The 20743-nt window shown below is 41.1% G+C and overlaps 1 protein-coding gene across 1 annotated transcript; it reads left to right on the top strand.

Annotated features, from left to right (window-relative positions):
- The first annotated feature begins 1258 nt into the window (after positions 1-1258).
- Positions 1259-8455, top strand: LOC117760175 (fibronectin type III domain-containing protein 7-like). The gene is made up of 13 exons (XM_034583000.1): positions 1259-1323; positions 1491-1506; positions 1681-1941; positions 2217-2477; positions 3790-4050; positions 4409-4672; positions 5649-5903; positions 6002-6259; positions 6450-6704; positions 7256-7510; positions 7696-7956; positions 8274-8303; positions 8418-8455. The coding sequence occupies exons 1-13, from the start codon at positions 1270-1272 to the stop codon at positions 8447-8449; spliced, it is 2463 nt and encodes an 820-aa protein (XP_034438891.1). The 5' UTR covers positions 1259-1269; the 3' UTR covers positions 8450-8455.
- Positions 8456-20743: the final 12288 nt, after the last annotated feature.

Below are 20743 nucleotides of genomic sequence, written 5' to 3'. Positions count from 1 at the left end.
AGTTAAAAAATAATAATAAATGCATTAAAAGTAGGGCACATAAAATAAAAAATACATACATTAATTTACTCAATTTTTATGGACAAAAAAATAATTAAATGAAATAATTTATCACTTTTTTGTCTTCCATGATTTAACCAAACACAAAAAACACAAAATCTCCCCAGAAGATCAGAGTAAATACTGTAAAAAGAAATTTATTATGTGTATAAGGTATTTTCACCTTTAATATCTATTCACTGGTTGGATAGTTATTAAGAGTTTTGAATTTGACTTTCCCAAAAAAAGTTCATTAGTTTCTGGGGTAATTTTACAACCATGTTAAGAGTTACACCAAATTACTCATCTGTCAACATAAAATAAGTGAACAATAAAATAAGAAACAAGTGTAAAAGTAAAAATAAATTATATTTAGTCCTTGTCTTGAGATATATGTTCAGAAGTTCAGCTTGTGATTTTACTTTGTAAGCTATGTCCACATTTCTCACTCTGTGTCTCATGATTTTGATTTCCAATCTTCTACCTTTTCATATTCATAGTAATTTCTCTTCAATTATGCGATTCTAGCTTTAGATTTGACGGATTTATTATGTGTCATATATAATATGTTCTTGTATAGTGTTGTTTTTTGTATTTTTCTGTTTTGATCAGTTCCACAGAGGTGACCAGTGCCCCGTGTACGGAAGCATCTTTATTACCTTAACCACATTTTGCTTCTTCAGTCTGACGTTACAGTTTTACAGTTTTGTTATGATCCAGCACCTGCAGAAGTGTTTTAAAGTAGAATCCCTTCCCCCTGCTTGAGCTTAGTATTTATACTTCAGGCTCTGTCTTACATGTTCTGGATTTCAGTAAAATGTCCCTATTCCTTCTTCCCTGGGAGGAATTAGCTTCTATTTCTATTATTCCTGTGAACACATCAGTGTGACAGGGTGTGTTTTGACGCCTCAAGCCAGGTGAACTCCTGATCCCCTCTTCATGTCACTCTTCTTTTTCCTTGACTACATCCTTGAATATAGAATAACATGCCCATAGCTGTAGGTGGTTCCTTCTCATGCTATTCAACCTGCACCTGCCCGCCAAGGTACATCTCTCTGCTCCTCTACGATTGGACATTTCCAACCAGTGGGAGGAGCCAGATGCAGGTATGTCAACCTACACAGACAAGAAAAGGTAAAACAGAAAAGAGTGAAGCAAATTTACAACAGAAAATCTAAGAGAAGCTACGACCTGTGAAGGTGAAAGTGTTTCCAGATACAGACGTGAAGAATGGGCGTCATGAAGTGGCTGACCATTTTTGTCTCGTTGAGCATATGCTCACAGGTAATGAAACTTTATTTATTTAATAATTTTAAATTTTAAATACACTGACATTTTGTGAGGAAAAGTGAAGAAGGCAATGTAATTAAAGAATCACATTGAAAGTGATTAACTTGTTAGTAATAACTTGGATTGAATAATTAAATGTATTTTCTTTTCTGTCTTTGCAGGCTGTGACAGCATCAGGTACTGTTTTGCTCTTTTAACATCATATATGAGGAAGAACAATCACACAACTGTATTATCAGTGGTGGAGGAAATATATTTGACTTAAAAGTACAAATACATAAACAAATGTACTCAAGTAAAAGTAAAAGTTTGAGATTGATAAGTACCATTTCTTTCATTTGCTCTCTTCAGGTCTCCAGTTGTCCGTGTTCTCAGTAACATCCAAGACTGCGATTCTCAGATGGACCAGGGTCTCGGGAGCGAGCTCGTACAAGATCCTTGTCGCCACCAAAAGTTCCCCCACCAGCATCATCGCTTTCTCCACGTTTGGTCCAAACACTGTGATGGGCTCCATCAACTCCCTGTCCCCAAACGTCAACTATGTCTTTAGTGTACAGGCTCAGGACCCAAATCAACAAATACTGGGCAACGCATCAGTCGAGTCATCAACAGGTGAGAAGAGACACAGCTGATGGATAGATAGATAGATAGATAGATAGATAGATAGATAGATAGATAGATAGATAGATAGATAGATAGATAGATAGATAGATAGATAGATAGATAGATAGGTAGATCTCCATGGATCTCCATGGATATCCATCTATCCATCTATCCATCTATCCATCTATCCATCCATCCATCTAGTAGAATATATAATTTTTTAAATATCTATTGTGCTGTTGTGTCTGTGTCTTACTACATCTTTTTTTTTAACTCCCTTTTAGCCCCTGAGATGATGGAACCCATCCACACAGTGAAGCCGAAGGACAGCAGGACGTTGATGGTGGACTTCACCACGAGCACCAGCGCCACTCAGTACGTCATACGTGTCGAGAACTCCAATGGCTTCCACAGAGAAGACACAGTGTCGTCCCCCCCCGCCGAGATCCAGTCGCTCACTCCGTACACCGAGTACTCGCTCAGCATCATGGCAGTGAACGCAGGAGGCCGCAGCCAGCCGTCTCTGCCTGCCACTGCAAAGACAGGTGTGATGTTGATGTTTAGTTTTGTGTTTTTACTTTCCACTGCTAGAAAAACAACAGTTCAGACATGAATTCAGTTAAAATATCACCAGAGGGCGAATTTTTGTGAAGAAATGAGTCAGAAATTCACTGAGCGACACTGGACACTTTTGTGATCACTCCTCGTGCCCCCACAGTCGTCAACTGATCTGTCCCATTGTCCCCCCCGCATGTACATTACTGTGAGTGAACGTATACTCGCATCATCCTCAGGCACATACACTCTCAGTGTTTGGGAAAAATCCAGGTTTGTCTAAGTGAAGAAATGCCCCAGCATCCCTCAGGGGTCCCTCCTGTGTCTGTGGTAACTCCACCTGACCCCTGTGAGACAGACACACAAAGAGCTGACCTCATCACGAGCACAAAGGTGTCACCTCTCACCTCCACTGCCTCCTCCAGGGGAACATCTGATCCTCATGAGCTGAAAAGAAGCATTTCAACAGTTTCACCATTTGTTTGCTCATTGTTTGATTGTCCGCAGGGTCACTCTCTCTCGTTCTTCACCAAAAAAATCACGTGGGAAATTTTTCAAATGTTCTTCTTCACTTGGTCTCAAAACCTAATAATAATTAAGTTGTAGTATTAATCAATTATCCATTAACACGTGGTTTTATTTGAGAAAACAAAGAAAAAACTTTAATGACGTCAACTTCATGTTACAGAAGCAGAAACAGCTTGAAGTGAAAGAACAGATTAAAAGCTGAAGAACAAGTGATCTGCAGAACAACTTTAATATGTTAGATTCAATTTTATTATATCATACATTCAAATTCTTACACATTAACAACAAGGCTATTCAACATGCTTTACATAAGATATAAAAGGCATCATGACAATACAAAAAGAAGCATTTAGAGAGAAATTAAAAACAATTCCATAGATAATTCAAATTAAACAAATAAAATAACAAATATAGAAATAAAAGAAATGGTGTAGTTTGATAAATAAGTAATTATTTGATTTAAAAACAGGCTTTTCAGTCACAAGATATAAAACCGTAAAACAAAAGACTAAGCACCAATTAAAGGGAAAAAACATTTAAAAGTATTTTTATTTAACAGTGGGTGGATTTGATTTATTCAGATCTGATTGACGGTTGTAGGGATTTTAACTACAACCCAGCGGATTTGTTTGTCGTCCAATTACCAGGCTATATGTATTCACATTCTGCCTTTAATGGAACAACCGTGGCCTGTAAACAGCAGCTTAGTACAGACTTCATCTCTGAAAACATCTCACAAATGTGAACTTTGTCAAACTCTCCTCTCCTCCACAGTTTTGCCTCCTCCTCAGCCCTCCGCCTCCTCCCTCAGCAACGACAGCATCACTGTATCCTGGGCTCCGGTGGCTCACGCCGCCCAGTACACCCTGTCCGTGTACAAGTTTAATTCAAGCACCAACATGAAGTACAACACCTCCGGCACCAATCTGACCATTTCTGACCTGGACGCCGGCTCGCTCTACATCACCGGGGTTTACGCCTGGGACATCGAGGGCCGCAAGGGAGACGGCAGCTTGTACATCAACCAGACAACACGTAAGGAGGCACTGACAGTTCATTGATAAGTGTTTGTTATAATGAGGAATAACACCACGAACATGTATATTCTTCAAAAAGGAATAGACTGTAAGTGTGAAAAGCAGTAGATACTTAAATTTATACTGGCTGACATAAGAAAATATGCTACGCAGCTGTATGATGACTTCAATATTATCCTCAGGAAAGTTGTGAAGTTTTAAACATTAAATAAATTAGCAAAGACTAACATTGTATTTAAACCAATTACACCAGTGTCTAGATGCACAGTGGTATCAAATATCTACATGTTTTAACTGGCTCAGTGCGTGAACCTGTGTGTGTCCTCACAGCATCACTGTCTTGTGTCCTTTAACAGGACCTCCAACCCCCTCTGCTGTCAACGTGTCCGTGGCGATGGGTAACGGTGTGGCCGAGCTCTCTGTGTCCTGGGAAGTCGGTCCGGAGGTCCACGGACTCGTCGAGTATCTGGTGACGAGCGACCAGAACCTCACGTGCAACTCCACTTCCAGCTCCTGCATCCTGTCTCCAGTGAGCTGTGGAGAGGTTCACACGATCCAGGTCACCGCCTCCAACGAGGCCGGGCCCAGCCCCCCGTCCCACCCCGAGGTCTTCATCACCTGTAAGCAGCAGAGATTCACTTTGAGTCAGATCCACACAGTTCGGGAGAATATTTGCTTTTCTCCCTGGATTTGGACTTTTGCACAGAAGTCAGATCAGTCGGGAGATGACAAGAGACCATAGACACAATAAAAATAAAATAGTTTCTACAAAGGTTATATTAGTGTTAAGAACTAGTATGGCAGGACTGAATATGAAGGCAACTGTGCACAAAACAAGTCCAAGTTTAATTGAACATGAAGGGCCCAACAGTCCCTTCATGTTCAATCAAGCTGCACCGAATTTAACACATTCATAAATATCAGTCCCCTAAATATACCTGACTCTTTTCATCAAGATCCATGAATTATTCCCTGGGAAATTGTTGAAAACTTTGAAAAAAACTCTTCATCTCATAACGTCACCATAATGTTAATCACCAGGACCCAAACCAAAATGTTATCTCTTCTTTCCTGAGCCGTACCACAATCCTTCCACTAAGTTTTGTAATAATCTGTCCAATAGTTTTTGTGTAATCTTGTTCAAAATCAATCAACCAACAAACAGACTATTAATTAATTAATTAATTACTTAATTAAAGCTATAATAGATATTTTGATCACATGCTTCAGGCTAAATGTAGAAATGTACCAGTAATCCACAGTTTGTGATTATGGTGAGAAATGACAAACATTCTGTGAACATACATCCTAATGTTAAAGATAAGATAAGATAAGATAAGATAAGATAAGATAAGATAAGATAAGATAAGATAGTTATTGATCTCGCACTGGGAAGCAGCAGACAAGTCAAGAATAAAACATTTAATAAAAATACAGCATATGTACATTATATACACACGTCACCACTGAACATATTGTATGTATTGAGATGTTCTTGAGTAAAGACACAAAAACAAAAACACACACTTACACAACTTATAGGAAACCCTTAAAGCCCTGATGGAGACTGATCTCCCTGCTGTCCTGTGCTCTCAGTCCCCTGCCCACCGGAGGCTTTGGCCCTCGAGGAGGAGACTGACGGAAACTGCTCGCTGACCTGGAACCCGGTGCCTCACGCTGAAGGCTACATGGCCTTCATCAAGAGAGGCGATGGTGGGGAAGAGATCTACAACACCAGCAGCAGCAACTGCACCTTCCACTGCCAGTGTGGCTACACCTACCTGGTATCTGTGCACGCCTTCAACCAGGCCGGCACCAGTCCTCCAGGAGACAGATTCAACTACACCACCTGTAAGTAGCAGCATAGGTGACATGTCTTCATCATCATCATCATCATGATCATCATATGTTTCATGTGTGTTTACCTGCACATCACCTGTGTCCTTCAGTGCCCTGTTGTCCAGAGGGTGTATCCGTCTCTGCGGTGAGCACAGACACTCTGGAGGTCACGTGGGCGGCTTCTCGGGGGGCGGAGGTGTACCAGACCCGGGCCGCGGACAGTTCAGAGGTCATCCTGTGCAACGACACGGCACCGGTGTGCGCCCTCTCCGACCTCAGCTGTGACAGGGCCTACAGCGTGGTGGTGACCCCCTGCAACGACATCAGCGGCTGCAACCGTGGATGCACAGCTCACACCAAAGACACAGGTGGAGAACGTCTCTTTACATGTGTCCAGCAAATACCCAGTTACAATTTAAACTCACGATAAAATCAGTAAAATCTTTGTCTTGTCACAAACTTCACAGTAACTTTACAATACACATATTTTGTGGTCTGACCTTATACAAGACAAGACAATACAAGAAGTCAGCCTAACTTCTCCCCCCCCCCCCCCAGCTCCTTGCATGCCCATGAACACGATGCTGAACGTGAAAAACTCCTCCTGCGTCGGTGTCAGCTGGACAGCGAACAACAGAGCCGTCAATTACACCGTCAGCGCGGTGGGAGACGACGGCGCACGCACCTGCACCACCACAGGAAGCAGCTGCGACCTCACCGACCTTCCCTGTGGCTGCACATTTGAAGTCAGTGTCGTCGCACACAGCGTCGCAGGGCAGAGTTTACCCAGCTACTCTGAAACCCTGGAGACAGGTGAGGGGTCTGATTAATATAGTTACTGCACAATACAGGTTATCAGATCAGTTTGATGTAGGAATTAATAGAAAATAAATGATATGTGCTTTGTTCAACAGTTTATGACCATGCACATCCACTAGGAGTGACCCCAAATACAGGATATTATCTGTACATTGATATTAACGTGCTCTGAAGTCTTTTTATAGTATTTTGATATTTGTCGCCTGCAACTACAGCAGCATTACCTTCATGATGTAAATGCCAGTGCCAGTGTTTGGGTAAACAAAGGACTTTATTTAAGTTCAACATGTATAATAATACTCTATACTAATATCAGGTTCTATGAGAGCATTAATAAAAAGCATATATTCATATTTATCACTTTATTTTTCTCTTTGCTCTCATTCTTTAAAGTTGTTTGTATCTTATGTAAAATGGCCTCACTTTCGCAGGTGTTCTTTTTATATGTTACTCTTTATGATTTATATATATTTGTTCTGAAGCAAATTCAGACACAGAGTTACACCCTCGTCATCATCATCCACCTTCTTCTTCTTCTGTTCCAGAACCTTGTTGCCCGGTGAATCTGACGGTGGCCCAGGTGACTCAGGCCATGACCAACGTCTCCTGGTCTCACGCCAAAGGGGCTCACTCCTTCATCACCTCCCTGACATCGCCGCGTGGTCACGCCCGCTGCCACACACTGGACTCGCACTGCCTCATGGGATGCATCACCTGTGGCACCAACTACACCGTCACCATGGAGGCGTTCAGCCACAGCGGGCACCAGGCCAACTGCACCTATCAGGGCTTCTCGTCCAGTGAGTGAGGGGGTTTTCAACCAATGAGAAGCAGAGACAAACATAATTTCAAACATAATATTTGTGTCAGTTATTCACTGACATCCTGTTTGAGACAACAAGGCCTCAACAGACAAGGGACTTAATCTCTCTCTCTCTCTCTCTCTCTCTCTCTCTCTCTCTCTCTCTCTCTCTCTGTCATACAGGTGCGTGCTGTCCATCAGGGGTCAGGCTCTACAGGACGGCAGGAAACTCTATGCGCTTGTACTGGCGCAGCTCAGGCGGCAGCCACAGCCACGTGGCAGAGGTGGTGGGAGGCAGCAACAACTACACCTGCTCTGCATCACCTGGGGAGAACAGCTGTGATGTTGGCAACGTCCAGTGTGGAGACGTGTACCATGTGGTGGTGGCTCCGCTCACACCAGAGGGCAGCAGAGTGCTGTTCTGTGCTCAGAGGATTTACTCAGGTACGAAGCTCACAGTGACGTCACGTGACGAGAAACATGTTTGCACCTTTGTTTGAATTTTTTTTACGACTGAGTTTATACTGGCAAGATATTTTTTATCACAATCTCAAACATCAACTCAATTTAATTGACTTTAATAGGTAATTATAACATAACAACAGTCATAACAGTTATAACTTATAACGACAGCAGTAAAGAGAATTTGGGACATTTTTAGATGACTGGGATTAACACAGTAATGAACCTTTAATATTATTAATATAGAAAGTAAGGATAAAACATTTGTTCTGAATTGTTGTTGTTGTTGTCTCTTGTAGTAACTTGCTCAGACAACAACATCGGCACAGGTGAGTACTTTACTACTTTGAACTTTGATTATTTTGAGGTTTACATCACAAAAGTTAATACTTAATATGAGAATATCGTGCTTTTTGTTTCTAACACCACTTCAATCTGTTCAGTGCTTTACAGAGGGAAGAGAAGTGTGGACTAGCACATGGTGAGTCAATAAAAAAATACTCTTCCTCTGATGAGAAATGGAAACATGCAGAACATGATCACAGTTGTTGACTGAAGAGAAAAAGGTTAAAGTTAAATATAAAAATGCAGCAGACTTGAAGTAATATTTGTTGTTTTGTCTTTACAGCCTCGACACACAGACATCTCACCTTCATCTTCTTCATCCTCCTCTTCCTCCAGAGTCATCCTTCGCTCATGCTGATGGCGCCAGGCTGAAAAATAAATAGAAGAACAACTGTTATTCCAGAATAAACATTTATGATCTGTTCTCCAAGATACAAAGTGATGATGAACTGAATGTCTGTGACAAAAAAAAAATCAACAGAAGTACACTTTAATATGTGTGGTGAAAGAAAGTTGACAAAACTGAAAACATCTTCTTATCATAAACATTTTTATCCACAAAGAAAAAATGTGCATTCTGTCCTGATGAAGCTGTGACGGGTTGATTTTATCCCCGAAGCATCAAATAAATGATCTAATTGAACAGTAAAAGTGTCTCAACTGACATTTTAAATCTGCTATGAAACTGTTTGCCCCCTTTTTTTTAAAGAAGTATTAATTTGAGAATTGACCAAATTGAAATAAACATCTTAGCTCCAACCCTACGTTAGAAGCCTCCTGACGACCGGTGACAGGATGAATCAAACATGTGTCCCTGTGGTTGTTTAACCCTGATGCATGTTTCTACTAATAAAATAATTCCCAGCATCAAGTGTGTGTTTTGTGGTTTATTTTGCATGTGGACATAAATGAGCTGAATTCAGAGTGTTTATTAATGTGATTCTTGCATATTTGGTTTGTTTTTGTTTTCCAGTTTTTAAGTGACAGTTAGATAATAAATCTGATTTTATCTTGTGAATGATCAAGGCCTGTCCACACTTACCAGCTGTTTGTTCAGGTAATAATATATCTGTAATTTAGCTTTTCACACATTTTCTGTCAGCAGCAGCAAGTTAGCACCACATCCCCATATTACATTTATAATAAGAATAATGTTTTTACATGACAAGCACATGCACATTTATGTACATGTGAAAAATGTGGAGTAAAAATGTTGACGTATATACTGTGAAGATTCCCCCAGTGGAAACTGTATTTCAGTTTCATCAGCCTTGTAACCCGTGTGTCTTTGAGTGTGTGTTGTCATAACCCGACTCATGGGTCAGAACTAAAACGGGAAAGGACGCAAAATTCAAAAAAGGGACAACATTTATTTAGAGCAAAACTATGAACTGAATCCAACAAGTATGGGATGTGTTAGATATCACAACAATGAATCAATCAGGTCATCACATCTCTTGTCTTTACATTGAACCAACCTCACTCATCCATTCATGCATTCACCTTAAAGATCTTATCCACACAGACCAGTCCCCGACCAAACCGGAATTCAAACTGAGAACCTTATTGCTGTGGGACGACACCGCTAACCACTGTGCCACTGTGCCACTGTGCTTCCCCCAACTGAATCCTTGACAATAAAATATGTCTGGTTGTTTCAGAGCATTTTCCCCCTACTGGACCAGTGTTAAGGATTTAGTGCCACCTAGTGACGAGGTTGCAGAAAGCAGCCAACTGGACACCCTCACCCTTCTTCCCTTTTTTAGAAACATGCCTGTGCGATGTCAGGTCAATGGACGTCAATCCACCTCCTGAGCTACAGCCGCCCTGTGACTACAGCTTGGATCAAGGTCGATGGAAGAGGCCTCTCTCCTGAAATGGACTTATTCTAAGTTAATGATCCATCCATTATCTTTACTGCTTTTCCTTTAAGGGCCGCAGGAGGAGCTGGAGTCAATCCCAGCTCACATGTTGCTATTATATATATATATATATATATATATATTATAATCCATTTCCACCAATTGATCCCCTACGTACTGGTCCTTTACAATACACCCAGCCACCATCTTCACAGCTCACCTATCCCAGAAAAGCATGTGTCACCCTGCCTCTTCTTCACAACACATGGTGTCAGTTGTCTGAAGTCCCCCGTGACAGGAGGGAAGGTTCTGGTATTATCTCCAGTGCAGTGAAACCAGTGTAGGTTATCAGTGGTGACACTGTGGAGGATCTCAGTGGGGGAGAAGTTGACTGAGCCAAAAAAAGACCACATTTCTACTCATTCTACACATTCATCTCCCCAAGGAACTGGAGACCTTTCAGCAGCTTACGTAACATCTCATGGTAGAAAAGAGCGAGATTGTTTTACATTTATGATTCCAACTGCAGACACTTCTCTGTCAGACTCATGTACCTGCACATGGAAAAATACAGATTTAATACAATCGTAGGAAAAGGTTTGGGACAAGAACAATAATATGATACTATTCAAACCCTCAGTTTAATGTGTCAACGTTTGCCCTGAGGCCTTATTGGAGGTTTCTGACCTAATCTCGTAACATCATTGTGATGATTGTCACAGTATAATGAGAAATCTGATCACACGCCTCCTCTCACTTTCCCACTTTTACTGGTAGAGTGAAAATGTTGACGTACATACTGTGAAGATTCCCTGAGAGGAAACTGTATTTGAGTTTCATTAACCTTTACCCCACTACATATTAAGTGTCCTCAGTAAAGACTGTTGTGAACTAAACCTCTGATTATTATTTATCATCTATTACTGTTATATCCAGAAGATTAGCTTTTGAGGGTCAACAAACTAAGGCTCAAAATAAAAAACATTTTGAAAGATATCCCAGTAAATAATGGAGTCAATCCATATCTTATATTTATCAGAGAATTATTCCTCGTCATACGATGTCAACATTACCATGAAGCAAAATCATTTTTTGAATATCTGGGTAAAATATAACCACTGTTGCCAAGCAGGTTATGTTTTTTATCACTTTCTTACGAGTTGGGGCCTTTTAGGACATTTTCACAGATTTCTCAGGGGATAATTCATGGATATTGATTTTAAAGAATCATGCACATTTAGGGGACTAATATCCATGAGTGTGGGAAATTTGGTGCAGTTTGATTTAATTTAACGCCAAATCCATGTTTACTGATGATTCCACTATAGTGTTGAGTTTACTATTCAGCCAAAGAATTATTTAACTATTCTGGATCAGAATGGTCAGTTTTTCATCTTTAAGTTCACTCTGATCTAATCACATGATTTTTAGCTTTGACGATTCACTAAATAACAGCAACACCACAGACGCTGTGACTTTTAATAACTTCAGAGAATTGTGCATCATTACATGTTCGATACCTGTGACCTGTAACAGTGTCTACATCAGGACGGTATCACAGCCTCATAACGATACAATATCAAGGCGTTCGCATCACTTGTCCTTATTCAACGTGCTTCAAAATTGCTTTATTGTTTAAACAGGGGAGCTAAAGTTTCCTGGCAGGTTTATGGCCCGTATCCACTTTCATGTTGACTTCCTTTTATGTAATACACAGCGAGCAACCAGGAGGTGATAGCCCTTTATTCTCCGGTGATAACAGATCCCTTTCAGCCCAGCATGTAGCCTACATTACCATCGCAGGGATCTGTCTACATAGGTGGAAATTAACATCATTCTCCATCTAAATCCACAACCAAATGTCTCCAGATCTTTAAAAGCTTTGAGTTTAGGAAAGACCCAACTTATTAACAGTTCCAAGCCTGACGTGTTTTCTAAGTTAATCCCTTTTACAAGAAGTCCTAATTCCCAAGTTAGCACGCTTGACTTCGGTTTCAGTGGCACTTGGGCGGCCCCTCCCAGGCCTTTATCTCCTCGGCTCAGGTCATTCACTATGTTCTCATGTATTGTTTAAGGGATTAGGAAAAAAAACAAAAAACAGGTGACGCAGAAACGTGTGCATGTGTCGAGCTGCAGCGTTCCTTCATATTTTTGATATTTACAGTATGTACTGTATTTACAGACGTGGGACGGGCTGGAAGAAGAAAGAAACTGAATGTGGACAAATCAGGAACAAACACAAATGGACAGAGACAATGAATGGATGATAAACAGACAGATTTCATGCAACACAATGTTGCTTTGTAGGAGTTGTGTTAGTTGTGTCAGTTGCATGTGAACCGCGGCCTCTGGGACACAACAGTAAAAGCATCGCTGCGATAAGATCGATGTTGGTCAGACACCTGTGACCAGTTTGAAGTGGATCATCTCATACCTTCAACCTCTCAAGTCCTTTTGTTGTTGTCACCATTGTCACATGTATTGATCAGTCAAGCACAACAAAGCACAGTTCTATGGTTTGGTGGTACAATTTGAATTTAAATAGAAGAATATAATTTTAAGAATTTAGCGCAGTCAACACCAATCACAAACATATTTGACCGTGTTTCACTTCAGACTCCAAATGGAGCTAATGCAAAGGTTTGTGTATTTGACGTATGAGCAATTCTGATACAATTAGATGGATTTATGAAGTATTACACTCATAACTATACACAACCAGCTCTCAGTCCCCTTATATTCAATCAAGCTGCACAATGAATTTCACACACACAGATAGGGGTTCTTATAAATGTGCTTGTTTGTTTTTAATATCCATTATTGATTCCCTGTGAAATCTGTGAAAATATTAAAAACTGCCCTATGTCTCACGTGATAAACAAAATTCCTGGATCCATTCCCTGATTTGGATCCACCACAAAATTGTATAGGTTCAGCCCTGACCCATACCGCATTCTTCAACCAAGTTCCACTAAGTTCCCTCAAGTAGTTTTTGTTCAATATTGTTCACAATCATACAATCCAACCAAAACAAAGAAATGCACAGGGGTGAAAACATAACCTCCTTATTGGCAGAGGTAAAGATGTTTTAAGCTGTTAAAGACAAAGCAGGGACCTTTAAACTTTGGTTTAAAATGTGCTAAGCTTTTTAAAGACTGCTGGCAATTTCAGATCATATGTGCATTTTAAATTCTTATTGGAGATGTTGTACAACTGTCTGGAAAAGACGAGTCGTTCGATGCTACTAACCCTGAGACTGATACAGGAGTAAACTGAAGTGCTGAAGATTATGCAAACATGCGTGACAGCCACCGTGTGATAGAGAGAAAAGAGAAGAAAGAGACACCTTTTCTTTCATCCTCACTTCAGGTAACTTCACCAAACTCTCATCCATCCATCCATCTCTCCATCCATACCTCCATCAGTCCCTCCCTCCCTGTTGTGTTCTCAGGGCAGCTCTGACTGCCTTGGGGCCATTGGTGGGACTGCCTGTCCTCATTTGGCGAACGGTGATTGGTTCTCACGCACCCTGGGCGAAAGCTCAAAAGAATCCAGAACACCTTTTGTATTTGACTCCCTTGTATACTAGACTTAATGTAATCCCGCAGTCAATGTCAAAGATGGGATTGTTGGGAGCCATAAGTTTTTCTTTAGCAGTGGTGTCTCTGACTCAGGTAAAGCTGTTATGTTTTTGTTGTTGAAATTTGTAAAACAGATCAATGGGTTGAATGTAGAATCAGGATATTTTCATCATGTTCCTGATGTCATTATTCTTGTTATTTACAGATACCTCATAGTGCAGAAGGTAAGTTTACTGAGGAATTTAGGTTTCAGCTTAATAGTTATTACTTATTAACTAATTAAGACAAATCACATCACAATTTCCTTTGTATTGTACTGTGACAAAACAAATGTCTTTTCTCAAACCAAACTTCTGTTTTCACTATCTTTTTTTCCATCTCTCCCAGGATGCAAGATTTCATCAGCGAAAGCCTCAGGCCCCTCATCCATTCTGGTAAAATGGGAAAAAAGCGACATGGCCACAAGCTATTTTTTGGATCTACGGGTGAAAAACAATACAAACTTTGCACCGGTTGTGGTGACCCTGCCAGCGACAGCTACAGAGAGAGATGTCCAGGGTCTCAGACCAGGAACCGAGTATATTGTGACTCTCAAAGTTTTCCAGTTCTACTTTGTGGTGTGTGTGAATAAAACTATGGCGTTGACAGGTAAGGAAGAAGGCACTCAACACAATATTATATTATATTATATACACTAGTAGTAACATCACTCAAAATTGTTATTTTGGTTGTGGCAGCATCATCATTTAATTTGCCCTCAGAGGTCAAATTGTGACATTTATATATAGAAACAATAGTTTCTTCCCTGTTCTCTTCTCTCAGTGCCCGACACATCACAGATAGAAGACAGTCGTGCTCTGTCGAGTTCTTCAATCTTTGTAAAATGGACGGAGGTGCCCTCAGCGGACCACTACTACCTGACAGTGACATCTCAAGCCACCGGGCACGTCCTCAATCTCACCTCCACCAACACCAGCGCTGTGGTGCGAGACCTGATGTCCTCCAGCAACTTCGACTGCTACGTTACCACAGCGAACCAGGCCGGCCTGGGGAGGACGAGCAAAGTGAAGACCATCACGACCTGTGAGTGACTTTCAGTCCGTTTGGAGATTTGAAAACTTTAAAAAACATCACATCCCTCTGGTGTCTCCTGTATGAACAAAAACCTTGCTGAGGCTATGTTCACTAAATGTAGGTGGATAGTGTTGTCAGTGACACTTTATCCATATGACACACAACAAATTCCCTTTGAAATATTATACACCTACTGCCCAGGTAACAAAACTTAAAAGTGTTTCCATTTAGTTATTTTTAGTATTTGTATAAAAACGCTTCAAAATGTAGTTCTTGTTTCCAGGTTTTACCTGAATAAGGGGTCATTGGTATCTTATATAAATTGATAATGGGGATGTTGTTTCTGTTATTATTGGCTTTATAATGTGCAAACCTAATTCCTTTAAACTCCATTTTATTGAGTTGGAAACACAAAGGTTCAGCAGCAGCTAACTCAAAACCTGAAAACATTTCAAACCAGCATGATCATCTCTGATGGCATTTTGATTTATTTCAAGTGATTCTATAGCATAAAGTACTTCTTCTCATTTCCTGTAACAGTAATCCTAAATGTGATGGTAAGACCTTATGCCTTGTGTCCTCAGAGTTGTTTCTCCCACTTTAGTTATTATAGTCCCTCTAACTGAGTGTCTGTGTGGTTTTAGTGGTGCGGCCTCCGTTGATGGTTACAGCAGAACCGACTGGTTCGTTCACAGCAAGGGTGACATGGCAGCCAGTGGAAGACGTCTTAATATACAACTGCATCATCCAGAACCTTGACGAACCCACCAGCCCGCCATCCGTGCACAACGTCACAAACACCAAGCTGGACGTCAAGGGCATCCTGCCATGCTCCACCTATCTCATATCGGTGTCCTCGTTCAGCGCCTTCCTGATGCCGAGCGAGCCCACGGACTTCATATACACCACCAACAGTGAGTCGGCACCCAGAGCCAAACTAATATCAGTAACTTTGTGATTAGGATCTAGGTCAGCTATTCTCTCCGAGGCGATCCTTTCAGGCGTGCAGAACGTGATCCTCGGGGCGGGAGAAAGGATTCAGATGCCCCAGCAACCTACTTGTTGTTGTCGTGTAAACACAAATCTGAGAAAAACTGAAATCAAAAGGTGTTTTGAGGTCCTTTCACAGTGTGTTAACGATGAGGCACGTGACCAGCATCAGTATATGTGCTGTCTACAGGCCCCGTCAGAGATAATCTGATACTTCTGAACGAAGCAATGTCAAGTCTGGTAGTTGAAAAACAACTCACAACAGTAAAGCCTGAAGTCATGTGACTGTAATAATCTCTATTCCCTCTATTTTGCATCAAAGTCTTCTCCTCTACATCGTCATCCTGCTTTTTTTTACTACAATGTGCTGTGTTGCTTGCAGAGCTGTCACCAGTTTCATCAATATCGGTGGACTACACCTGCACCAATCAGTCCGCCACAGTGCAGTGGTCGGCCGTGTCCGGGGCAACCTCCTACAAGGCTGCGGCGAAGGGCGACAACGGCACGGAACTGAGGTGCACCAGCCACAACACCAACTGCCAGATCACCGGACTGAGCTGTGACCAGAACTACGTGGTGAAGGTGACGCCGATGTCAGAGAACTGCGAAAACATGATGAACAGCACCTCGGCCACTTTTCAGACTGGTGAGATAACATTATCACAGAGAGATACGTTAGCGCCCTGTCTCGCCATGTTGAAGAAAGTGAAAGAAAAAACATAGTTACGCTAGTTTACCCTGATCTGCTCCAAACTTTTCTTCCAAGGGTCATGGCCCCACCTGTCCACAGAAATTCATGGGAATCAGTTTAAAAACTCTTTGGCAGAGGTAACAAATGACGCTGGAAGACAAATAGGAAACACATGGAAACAAGAAAAGTTGTAACCCTCTGGATGATGTTGCTTCACTTTGCTGTTGGGAAACCAGTGACGTCCTGAAAACTTTAAAAACTAGAATGGCACTCAGAGCACAATTCAATTTAATTTGTATTGCGCCAAATCCTAATATACATTATCTTAAGGCACTTTACATGATTACAAGATAGGGACCTTAAAAACTGATTCACACCCAAATTGAATGGGTTCTTTCCTGACCCACATCCTTCCACCAAGTTTTCATGCATTTCCCCTTTTCAATAATCGAGTTCCATACTTTAAAAATCAGTTCCCACATCTTTTTTTTTATAAATCTTAAGTTGTTTTCCGGGTACTTATCCCAAACTTGATCCCTTTATATACACTGTAAGGTCAAAAAGATCCAAACTGAGCTGTGAATTCACTCGCGATTTTCCTGAAGAGAAACTTATCTGACGGAACCAATCCCATTAACTCCCATCAACTGTAATGGCACTGGTTTATCAAATGAACAGATGACGAACGTTTGTACCGCTCCACCCTGCCGCCTAGTTTGTGCGGGCAGGTAATCCTTTCCTCTCACGTATCACTCTATTCAGTTGGAGAGGTGATGGAGATTCTCTGTCCAGCCCCACCCGTGGTGCCACATTGTGTGCCGCTAAGCTGTTGTGGCTTGGATGATATCTGAATATGATTTTTATGACATGTATTTGTTGCATGTCAAGAACACAGACATTTAATATCTGAGGGACGACCTGAAATAACTCTGTTTGATGAAATAAAACCTCGTAGGAAAAGCTTGAAGGCACAAGCTCTCTATATCTGTTTTCATAATAACACGGCTCTTATTGAACTTTCATCGCCTTAGAATGTACCAAAGACTTTACATCACTTTGATTCTTAAAATATGGCACAATAACCATGTTTAAATTTGAACAATAACAATTCTTTGTCAAGTTTGAGTTCTTATTTTAATAAAATAAACCTCCTTTGGGAATAGCTGTTTACAACCCCCCCACCCCGCCTTCCCCCAGTTCACACGTTTATTTGTGCGCATCACTAGGTGTCTCCTTTGAAAACTGGGTCTTCTATTGAGCTCCACTGTCTTTCACATTGTGTTGTGTTCAGCGCGCTTAGAATGAGCCTGTGTTTGTGTTAAACCTGAAACCAGGCACAGTGAAAAGCAACAATCTTCAGTATCAGGGCGTTTTAACCTGAAACGGGATTTGAGACGTTCGCCTTTAATGTTGATACTTAACCCCATTTACTTATTATTTTTTTCTGTTACGTTTCCTGTCCTGCTATCTATCTATCTATCTATCTATCTATCTATCTATCTATCTATCTATCTATCTATCTATCTATCTATCTATATATCTATCTATCTATCTATCTATCTATCTATCAATCTATCTATCTATCTATCAATCTATCTATCTATCTATCTATCTATCTATCTATCTATCTATCTATCTATCTATCTATCTATCTATCTATCTATCTATCTATCTATCAGTCTAGTTTTAGTTTATTTCGACTAGTTAATTTCTTAAAATTTAATTAAAAAAATGGGAAAAAAACCTCTTTGTTTTAAGTCTGGATATTTGTGTTGACTAGAAATGTGCAGATGTGGAAAATAGCTTGAAAATGGCTTCTATTGTATTATTATATATTACTTATCTACCAAACTGTTGTTCTGTCTGTCTATTGCACTTTGAATGAATGTGTAAATATCTTTTTCCTTCCAGTCCCCTGTCCGCCCAGGAACCTGTCCCTGCTCCGAGACTGTTCCAGCGAAGTCATCGTGTTTTCCTGGGAGCAGACGAGCAACACTGACCACTACCTGGCCAGGGGAGTGGACTCCAAGGTACTGACACCTAAACACGTTGAAAGAAACATATGGCAGTGGAAATATTACATGCAAATGAATTAATGTGTATGAAACTATAGGAAAATAAGTTTTAGTTTTTGAGAAATGTGAATTTCCCTGCTGTGGAGTTATATGAGAAAAATTAAGTTTGGAACTTTTGACATTAGATGTTATAAAGGAGTTAAAGTAATGATTTGACATTTTGGGAAATATTTACATTTTCATAGAGAGTTTGAAGAGATCAACACTGCTGTTGTTTCCAGATGTTAAATAGGAAGCTACCGCCTGTTAGCTTAGCCTAGCATAAAGACTGGAAATGGAGGGAAACAGCTAGCATGGCTTTGTCCAATTAAAAAAGATCCTGGCTCCTCCGAGGCTCATTAACAAGTCACGCCAAGTTTATTTAATCCGTTCAATAATTAAAGAATGAAAAAGATAAGTTTGTGGTTTTACAGAGCATCCTGCGTTTGACTACTTCCTGCCTGCGGATCGTAACTTTCCAAAGTTTCTGCTAACGCCCTCCCTGCAGTTCCTTGTTTCTCACATAATAAATAAGATAAAGAGGTTTTGAATAAGTGTTGATTAGCATCAGAGGTGTTGGCCTGCACTACTTTTTGTTTTGTTTCGCCAGAGTTTCAGCCTCAACTAAGCTAACACACCGCTAGCTTTAGCCCCACAACTACAGTGTATATTACGTATTGTGCTATGTCTCTGTCCACAGGGAGAGTTGATGGAGTGTCTGACGGAGGACAACTCGTGTTACTTCACACAAACGGTGTGTGGACGACACTATTTCTTCACGGTGTATTCGATCACAGGGGACTGCAGGAGCCAGATTAGCGCTACAGTCGACATTCGCACAGGTACGACAACGTATATATCTAAATTACATCCTGTCTATGGCTTCATCAAACACGACACTATGAGTTTGAAAGAGGAATACAGTGGGGGGTGGAGCTCATTGCTATATTGAAGTTGCTGCAACTTCAATATAGCAATGAGCTCTTTTATGTGAGCGCCATCTACTTTAGGTCTTTCCTGTATCATCAATAAGGGTTGAAAATCTGTCACTTTTACTTCTATTCACAGACGTAAGATCTGGGAATATGTTTAACAATAAAAGCTACTAATCAGATTTCTAATGATGGAAGAAAGCTCTTCAATTTTCAAGAAATCTAAATTTAATATCTCTTTGACGCAGTGATGACATAACATAACACAATCCCTGGATTCTTCTGCCTCCCTCCAGCCCCCTGTATTCCTCAGAATCTGCAAACCTCGTCCGACTGCAAATCCGACGGTCTGCTCAGCAAGTGGGACCTGGCAGAGGGGGCCCTGGGCTACACGCTGGAGGCCCTCGGCAACAAGGGACAGGACGCCCAGTACAACTGCACCACCACGTCCAACAGCTGCGTTATACCGGACATCCAGTGCGGGGAGTACTTGACCATCTACATCACGGCCTTTGACGATGAGTGCTCCAGTCCGAGGACACTGGGGCCTGTGGCTGAGACACGTGAGCAGAAGCTGTGATTGTCTGTGGGTTAGATATCAGCAGCAGAGGTGGAAACATGGGTTTTCTCTGGAATATGAAACACTGAGTCAATTAGTCCAATGACTTTATGATTGATTAATTGTTTACATCATAATACCTTTTAAGTTTTGGGGGGTTCTGACTGTTACGAGCACTTTGAAGACTTACAGAACAAACCATTTAAGTTTTATTACCAAAGACAAAGGATAATGTAAGGCATCGATTTTATGGTTTCATAAGTTGAGTAGGGTGATAACACCGACTATGCTTCTTGCTGGGAAAGTATTTAAAGCTGTGTTTTATTCTCATTTCGATTCGTCCCCTCCCTTCCAGTCCCGTGCACCCCTCACAACGTGACCGCCATGAAGGAATGTGGAGCTGACTCCATCACCACCACCTGGGCCACGACCAACGGTGCCATTTTTTACGTCGCCATAGCGAAGGACAGCAATGGCGTCACTCACCACTGTAACGCCATCAATCTGATCTGTACGATCAACGACTTAAAGTGCAGCACCAACTACACAGTGCACGTCATCGCCTCCAACTTCATGTGCAACAGCTCTGAGAGCAAGATGGTCACCATAGAAACAGGTAGGGATGCTCGTTCTTCTTCTGTGATATCTTACTGTAAAGCTCCTTAGGCAACTTCTTATTTA

The sequence above is a fragment of the Hippoglossus hippoglossus genome, chromosome 4 (assembly GCF_009819705.1).
Source record: "Hippoglossus hippoglossus isolate fHipHip1 chromosome 4, fHipHip1.pri, whole genome shotgun sequence".
NCBI classification, from domain to species: Eukaryota; Metazoa; Chordata; class Actinopteri; order Pleuronectiformes; family Pleuronectidae; genus Hippoglossus; species Hippoglossus hippoglossus.
Note: the sequence above shows the minus strand (reverse complement) of the source record. Positions and strands in the feature narration are given on the sequence as shown.

Bases quoted from the DNA above. Each gene is read 5' to 3' on its own strand.
- LOC117760175 (XM_034583000.1), top strand. From the start codon at position 1,270: ATGGGCGTCATGAAGTGGCTGACCATTTTTGTCTCGTTGAGCATATGC. The intron at 7,511-7,695 runs GTGAGTGAGGGG...TCTGTCATACAG, and splicing joins CTATCAGGGCTTCTCGTCCA to GTGCGTGCTGTCCATCAGGG. The intron at 8,304-8,417 runs GTGAGTACTTTA...CAATCTGTTCAG, and splicing joins AGACAACAACATCGGCACAG to TGCTTTACAGAGGGAAGAGA.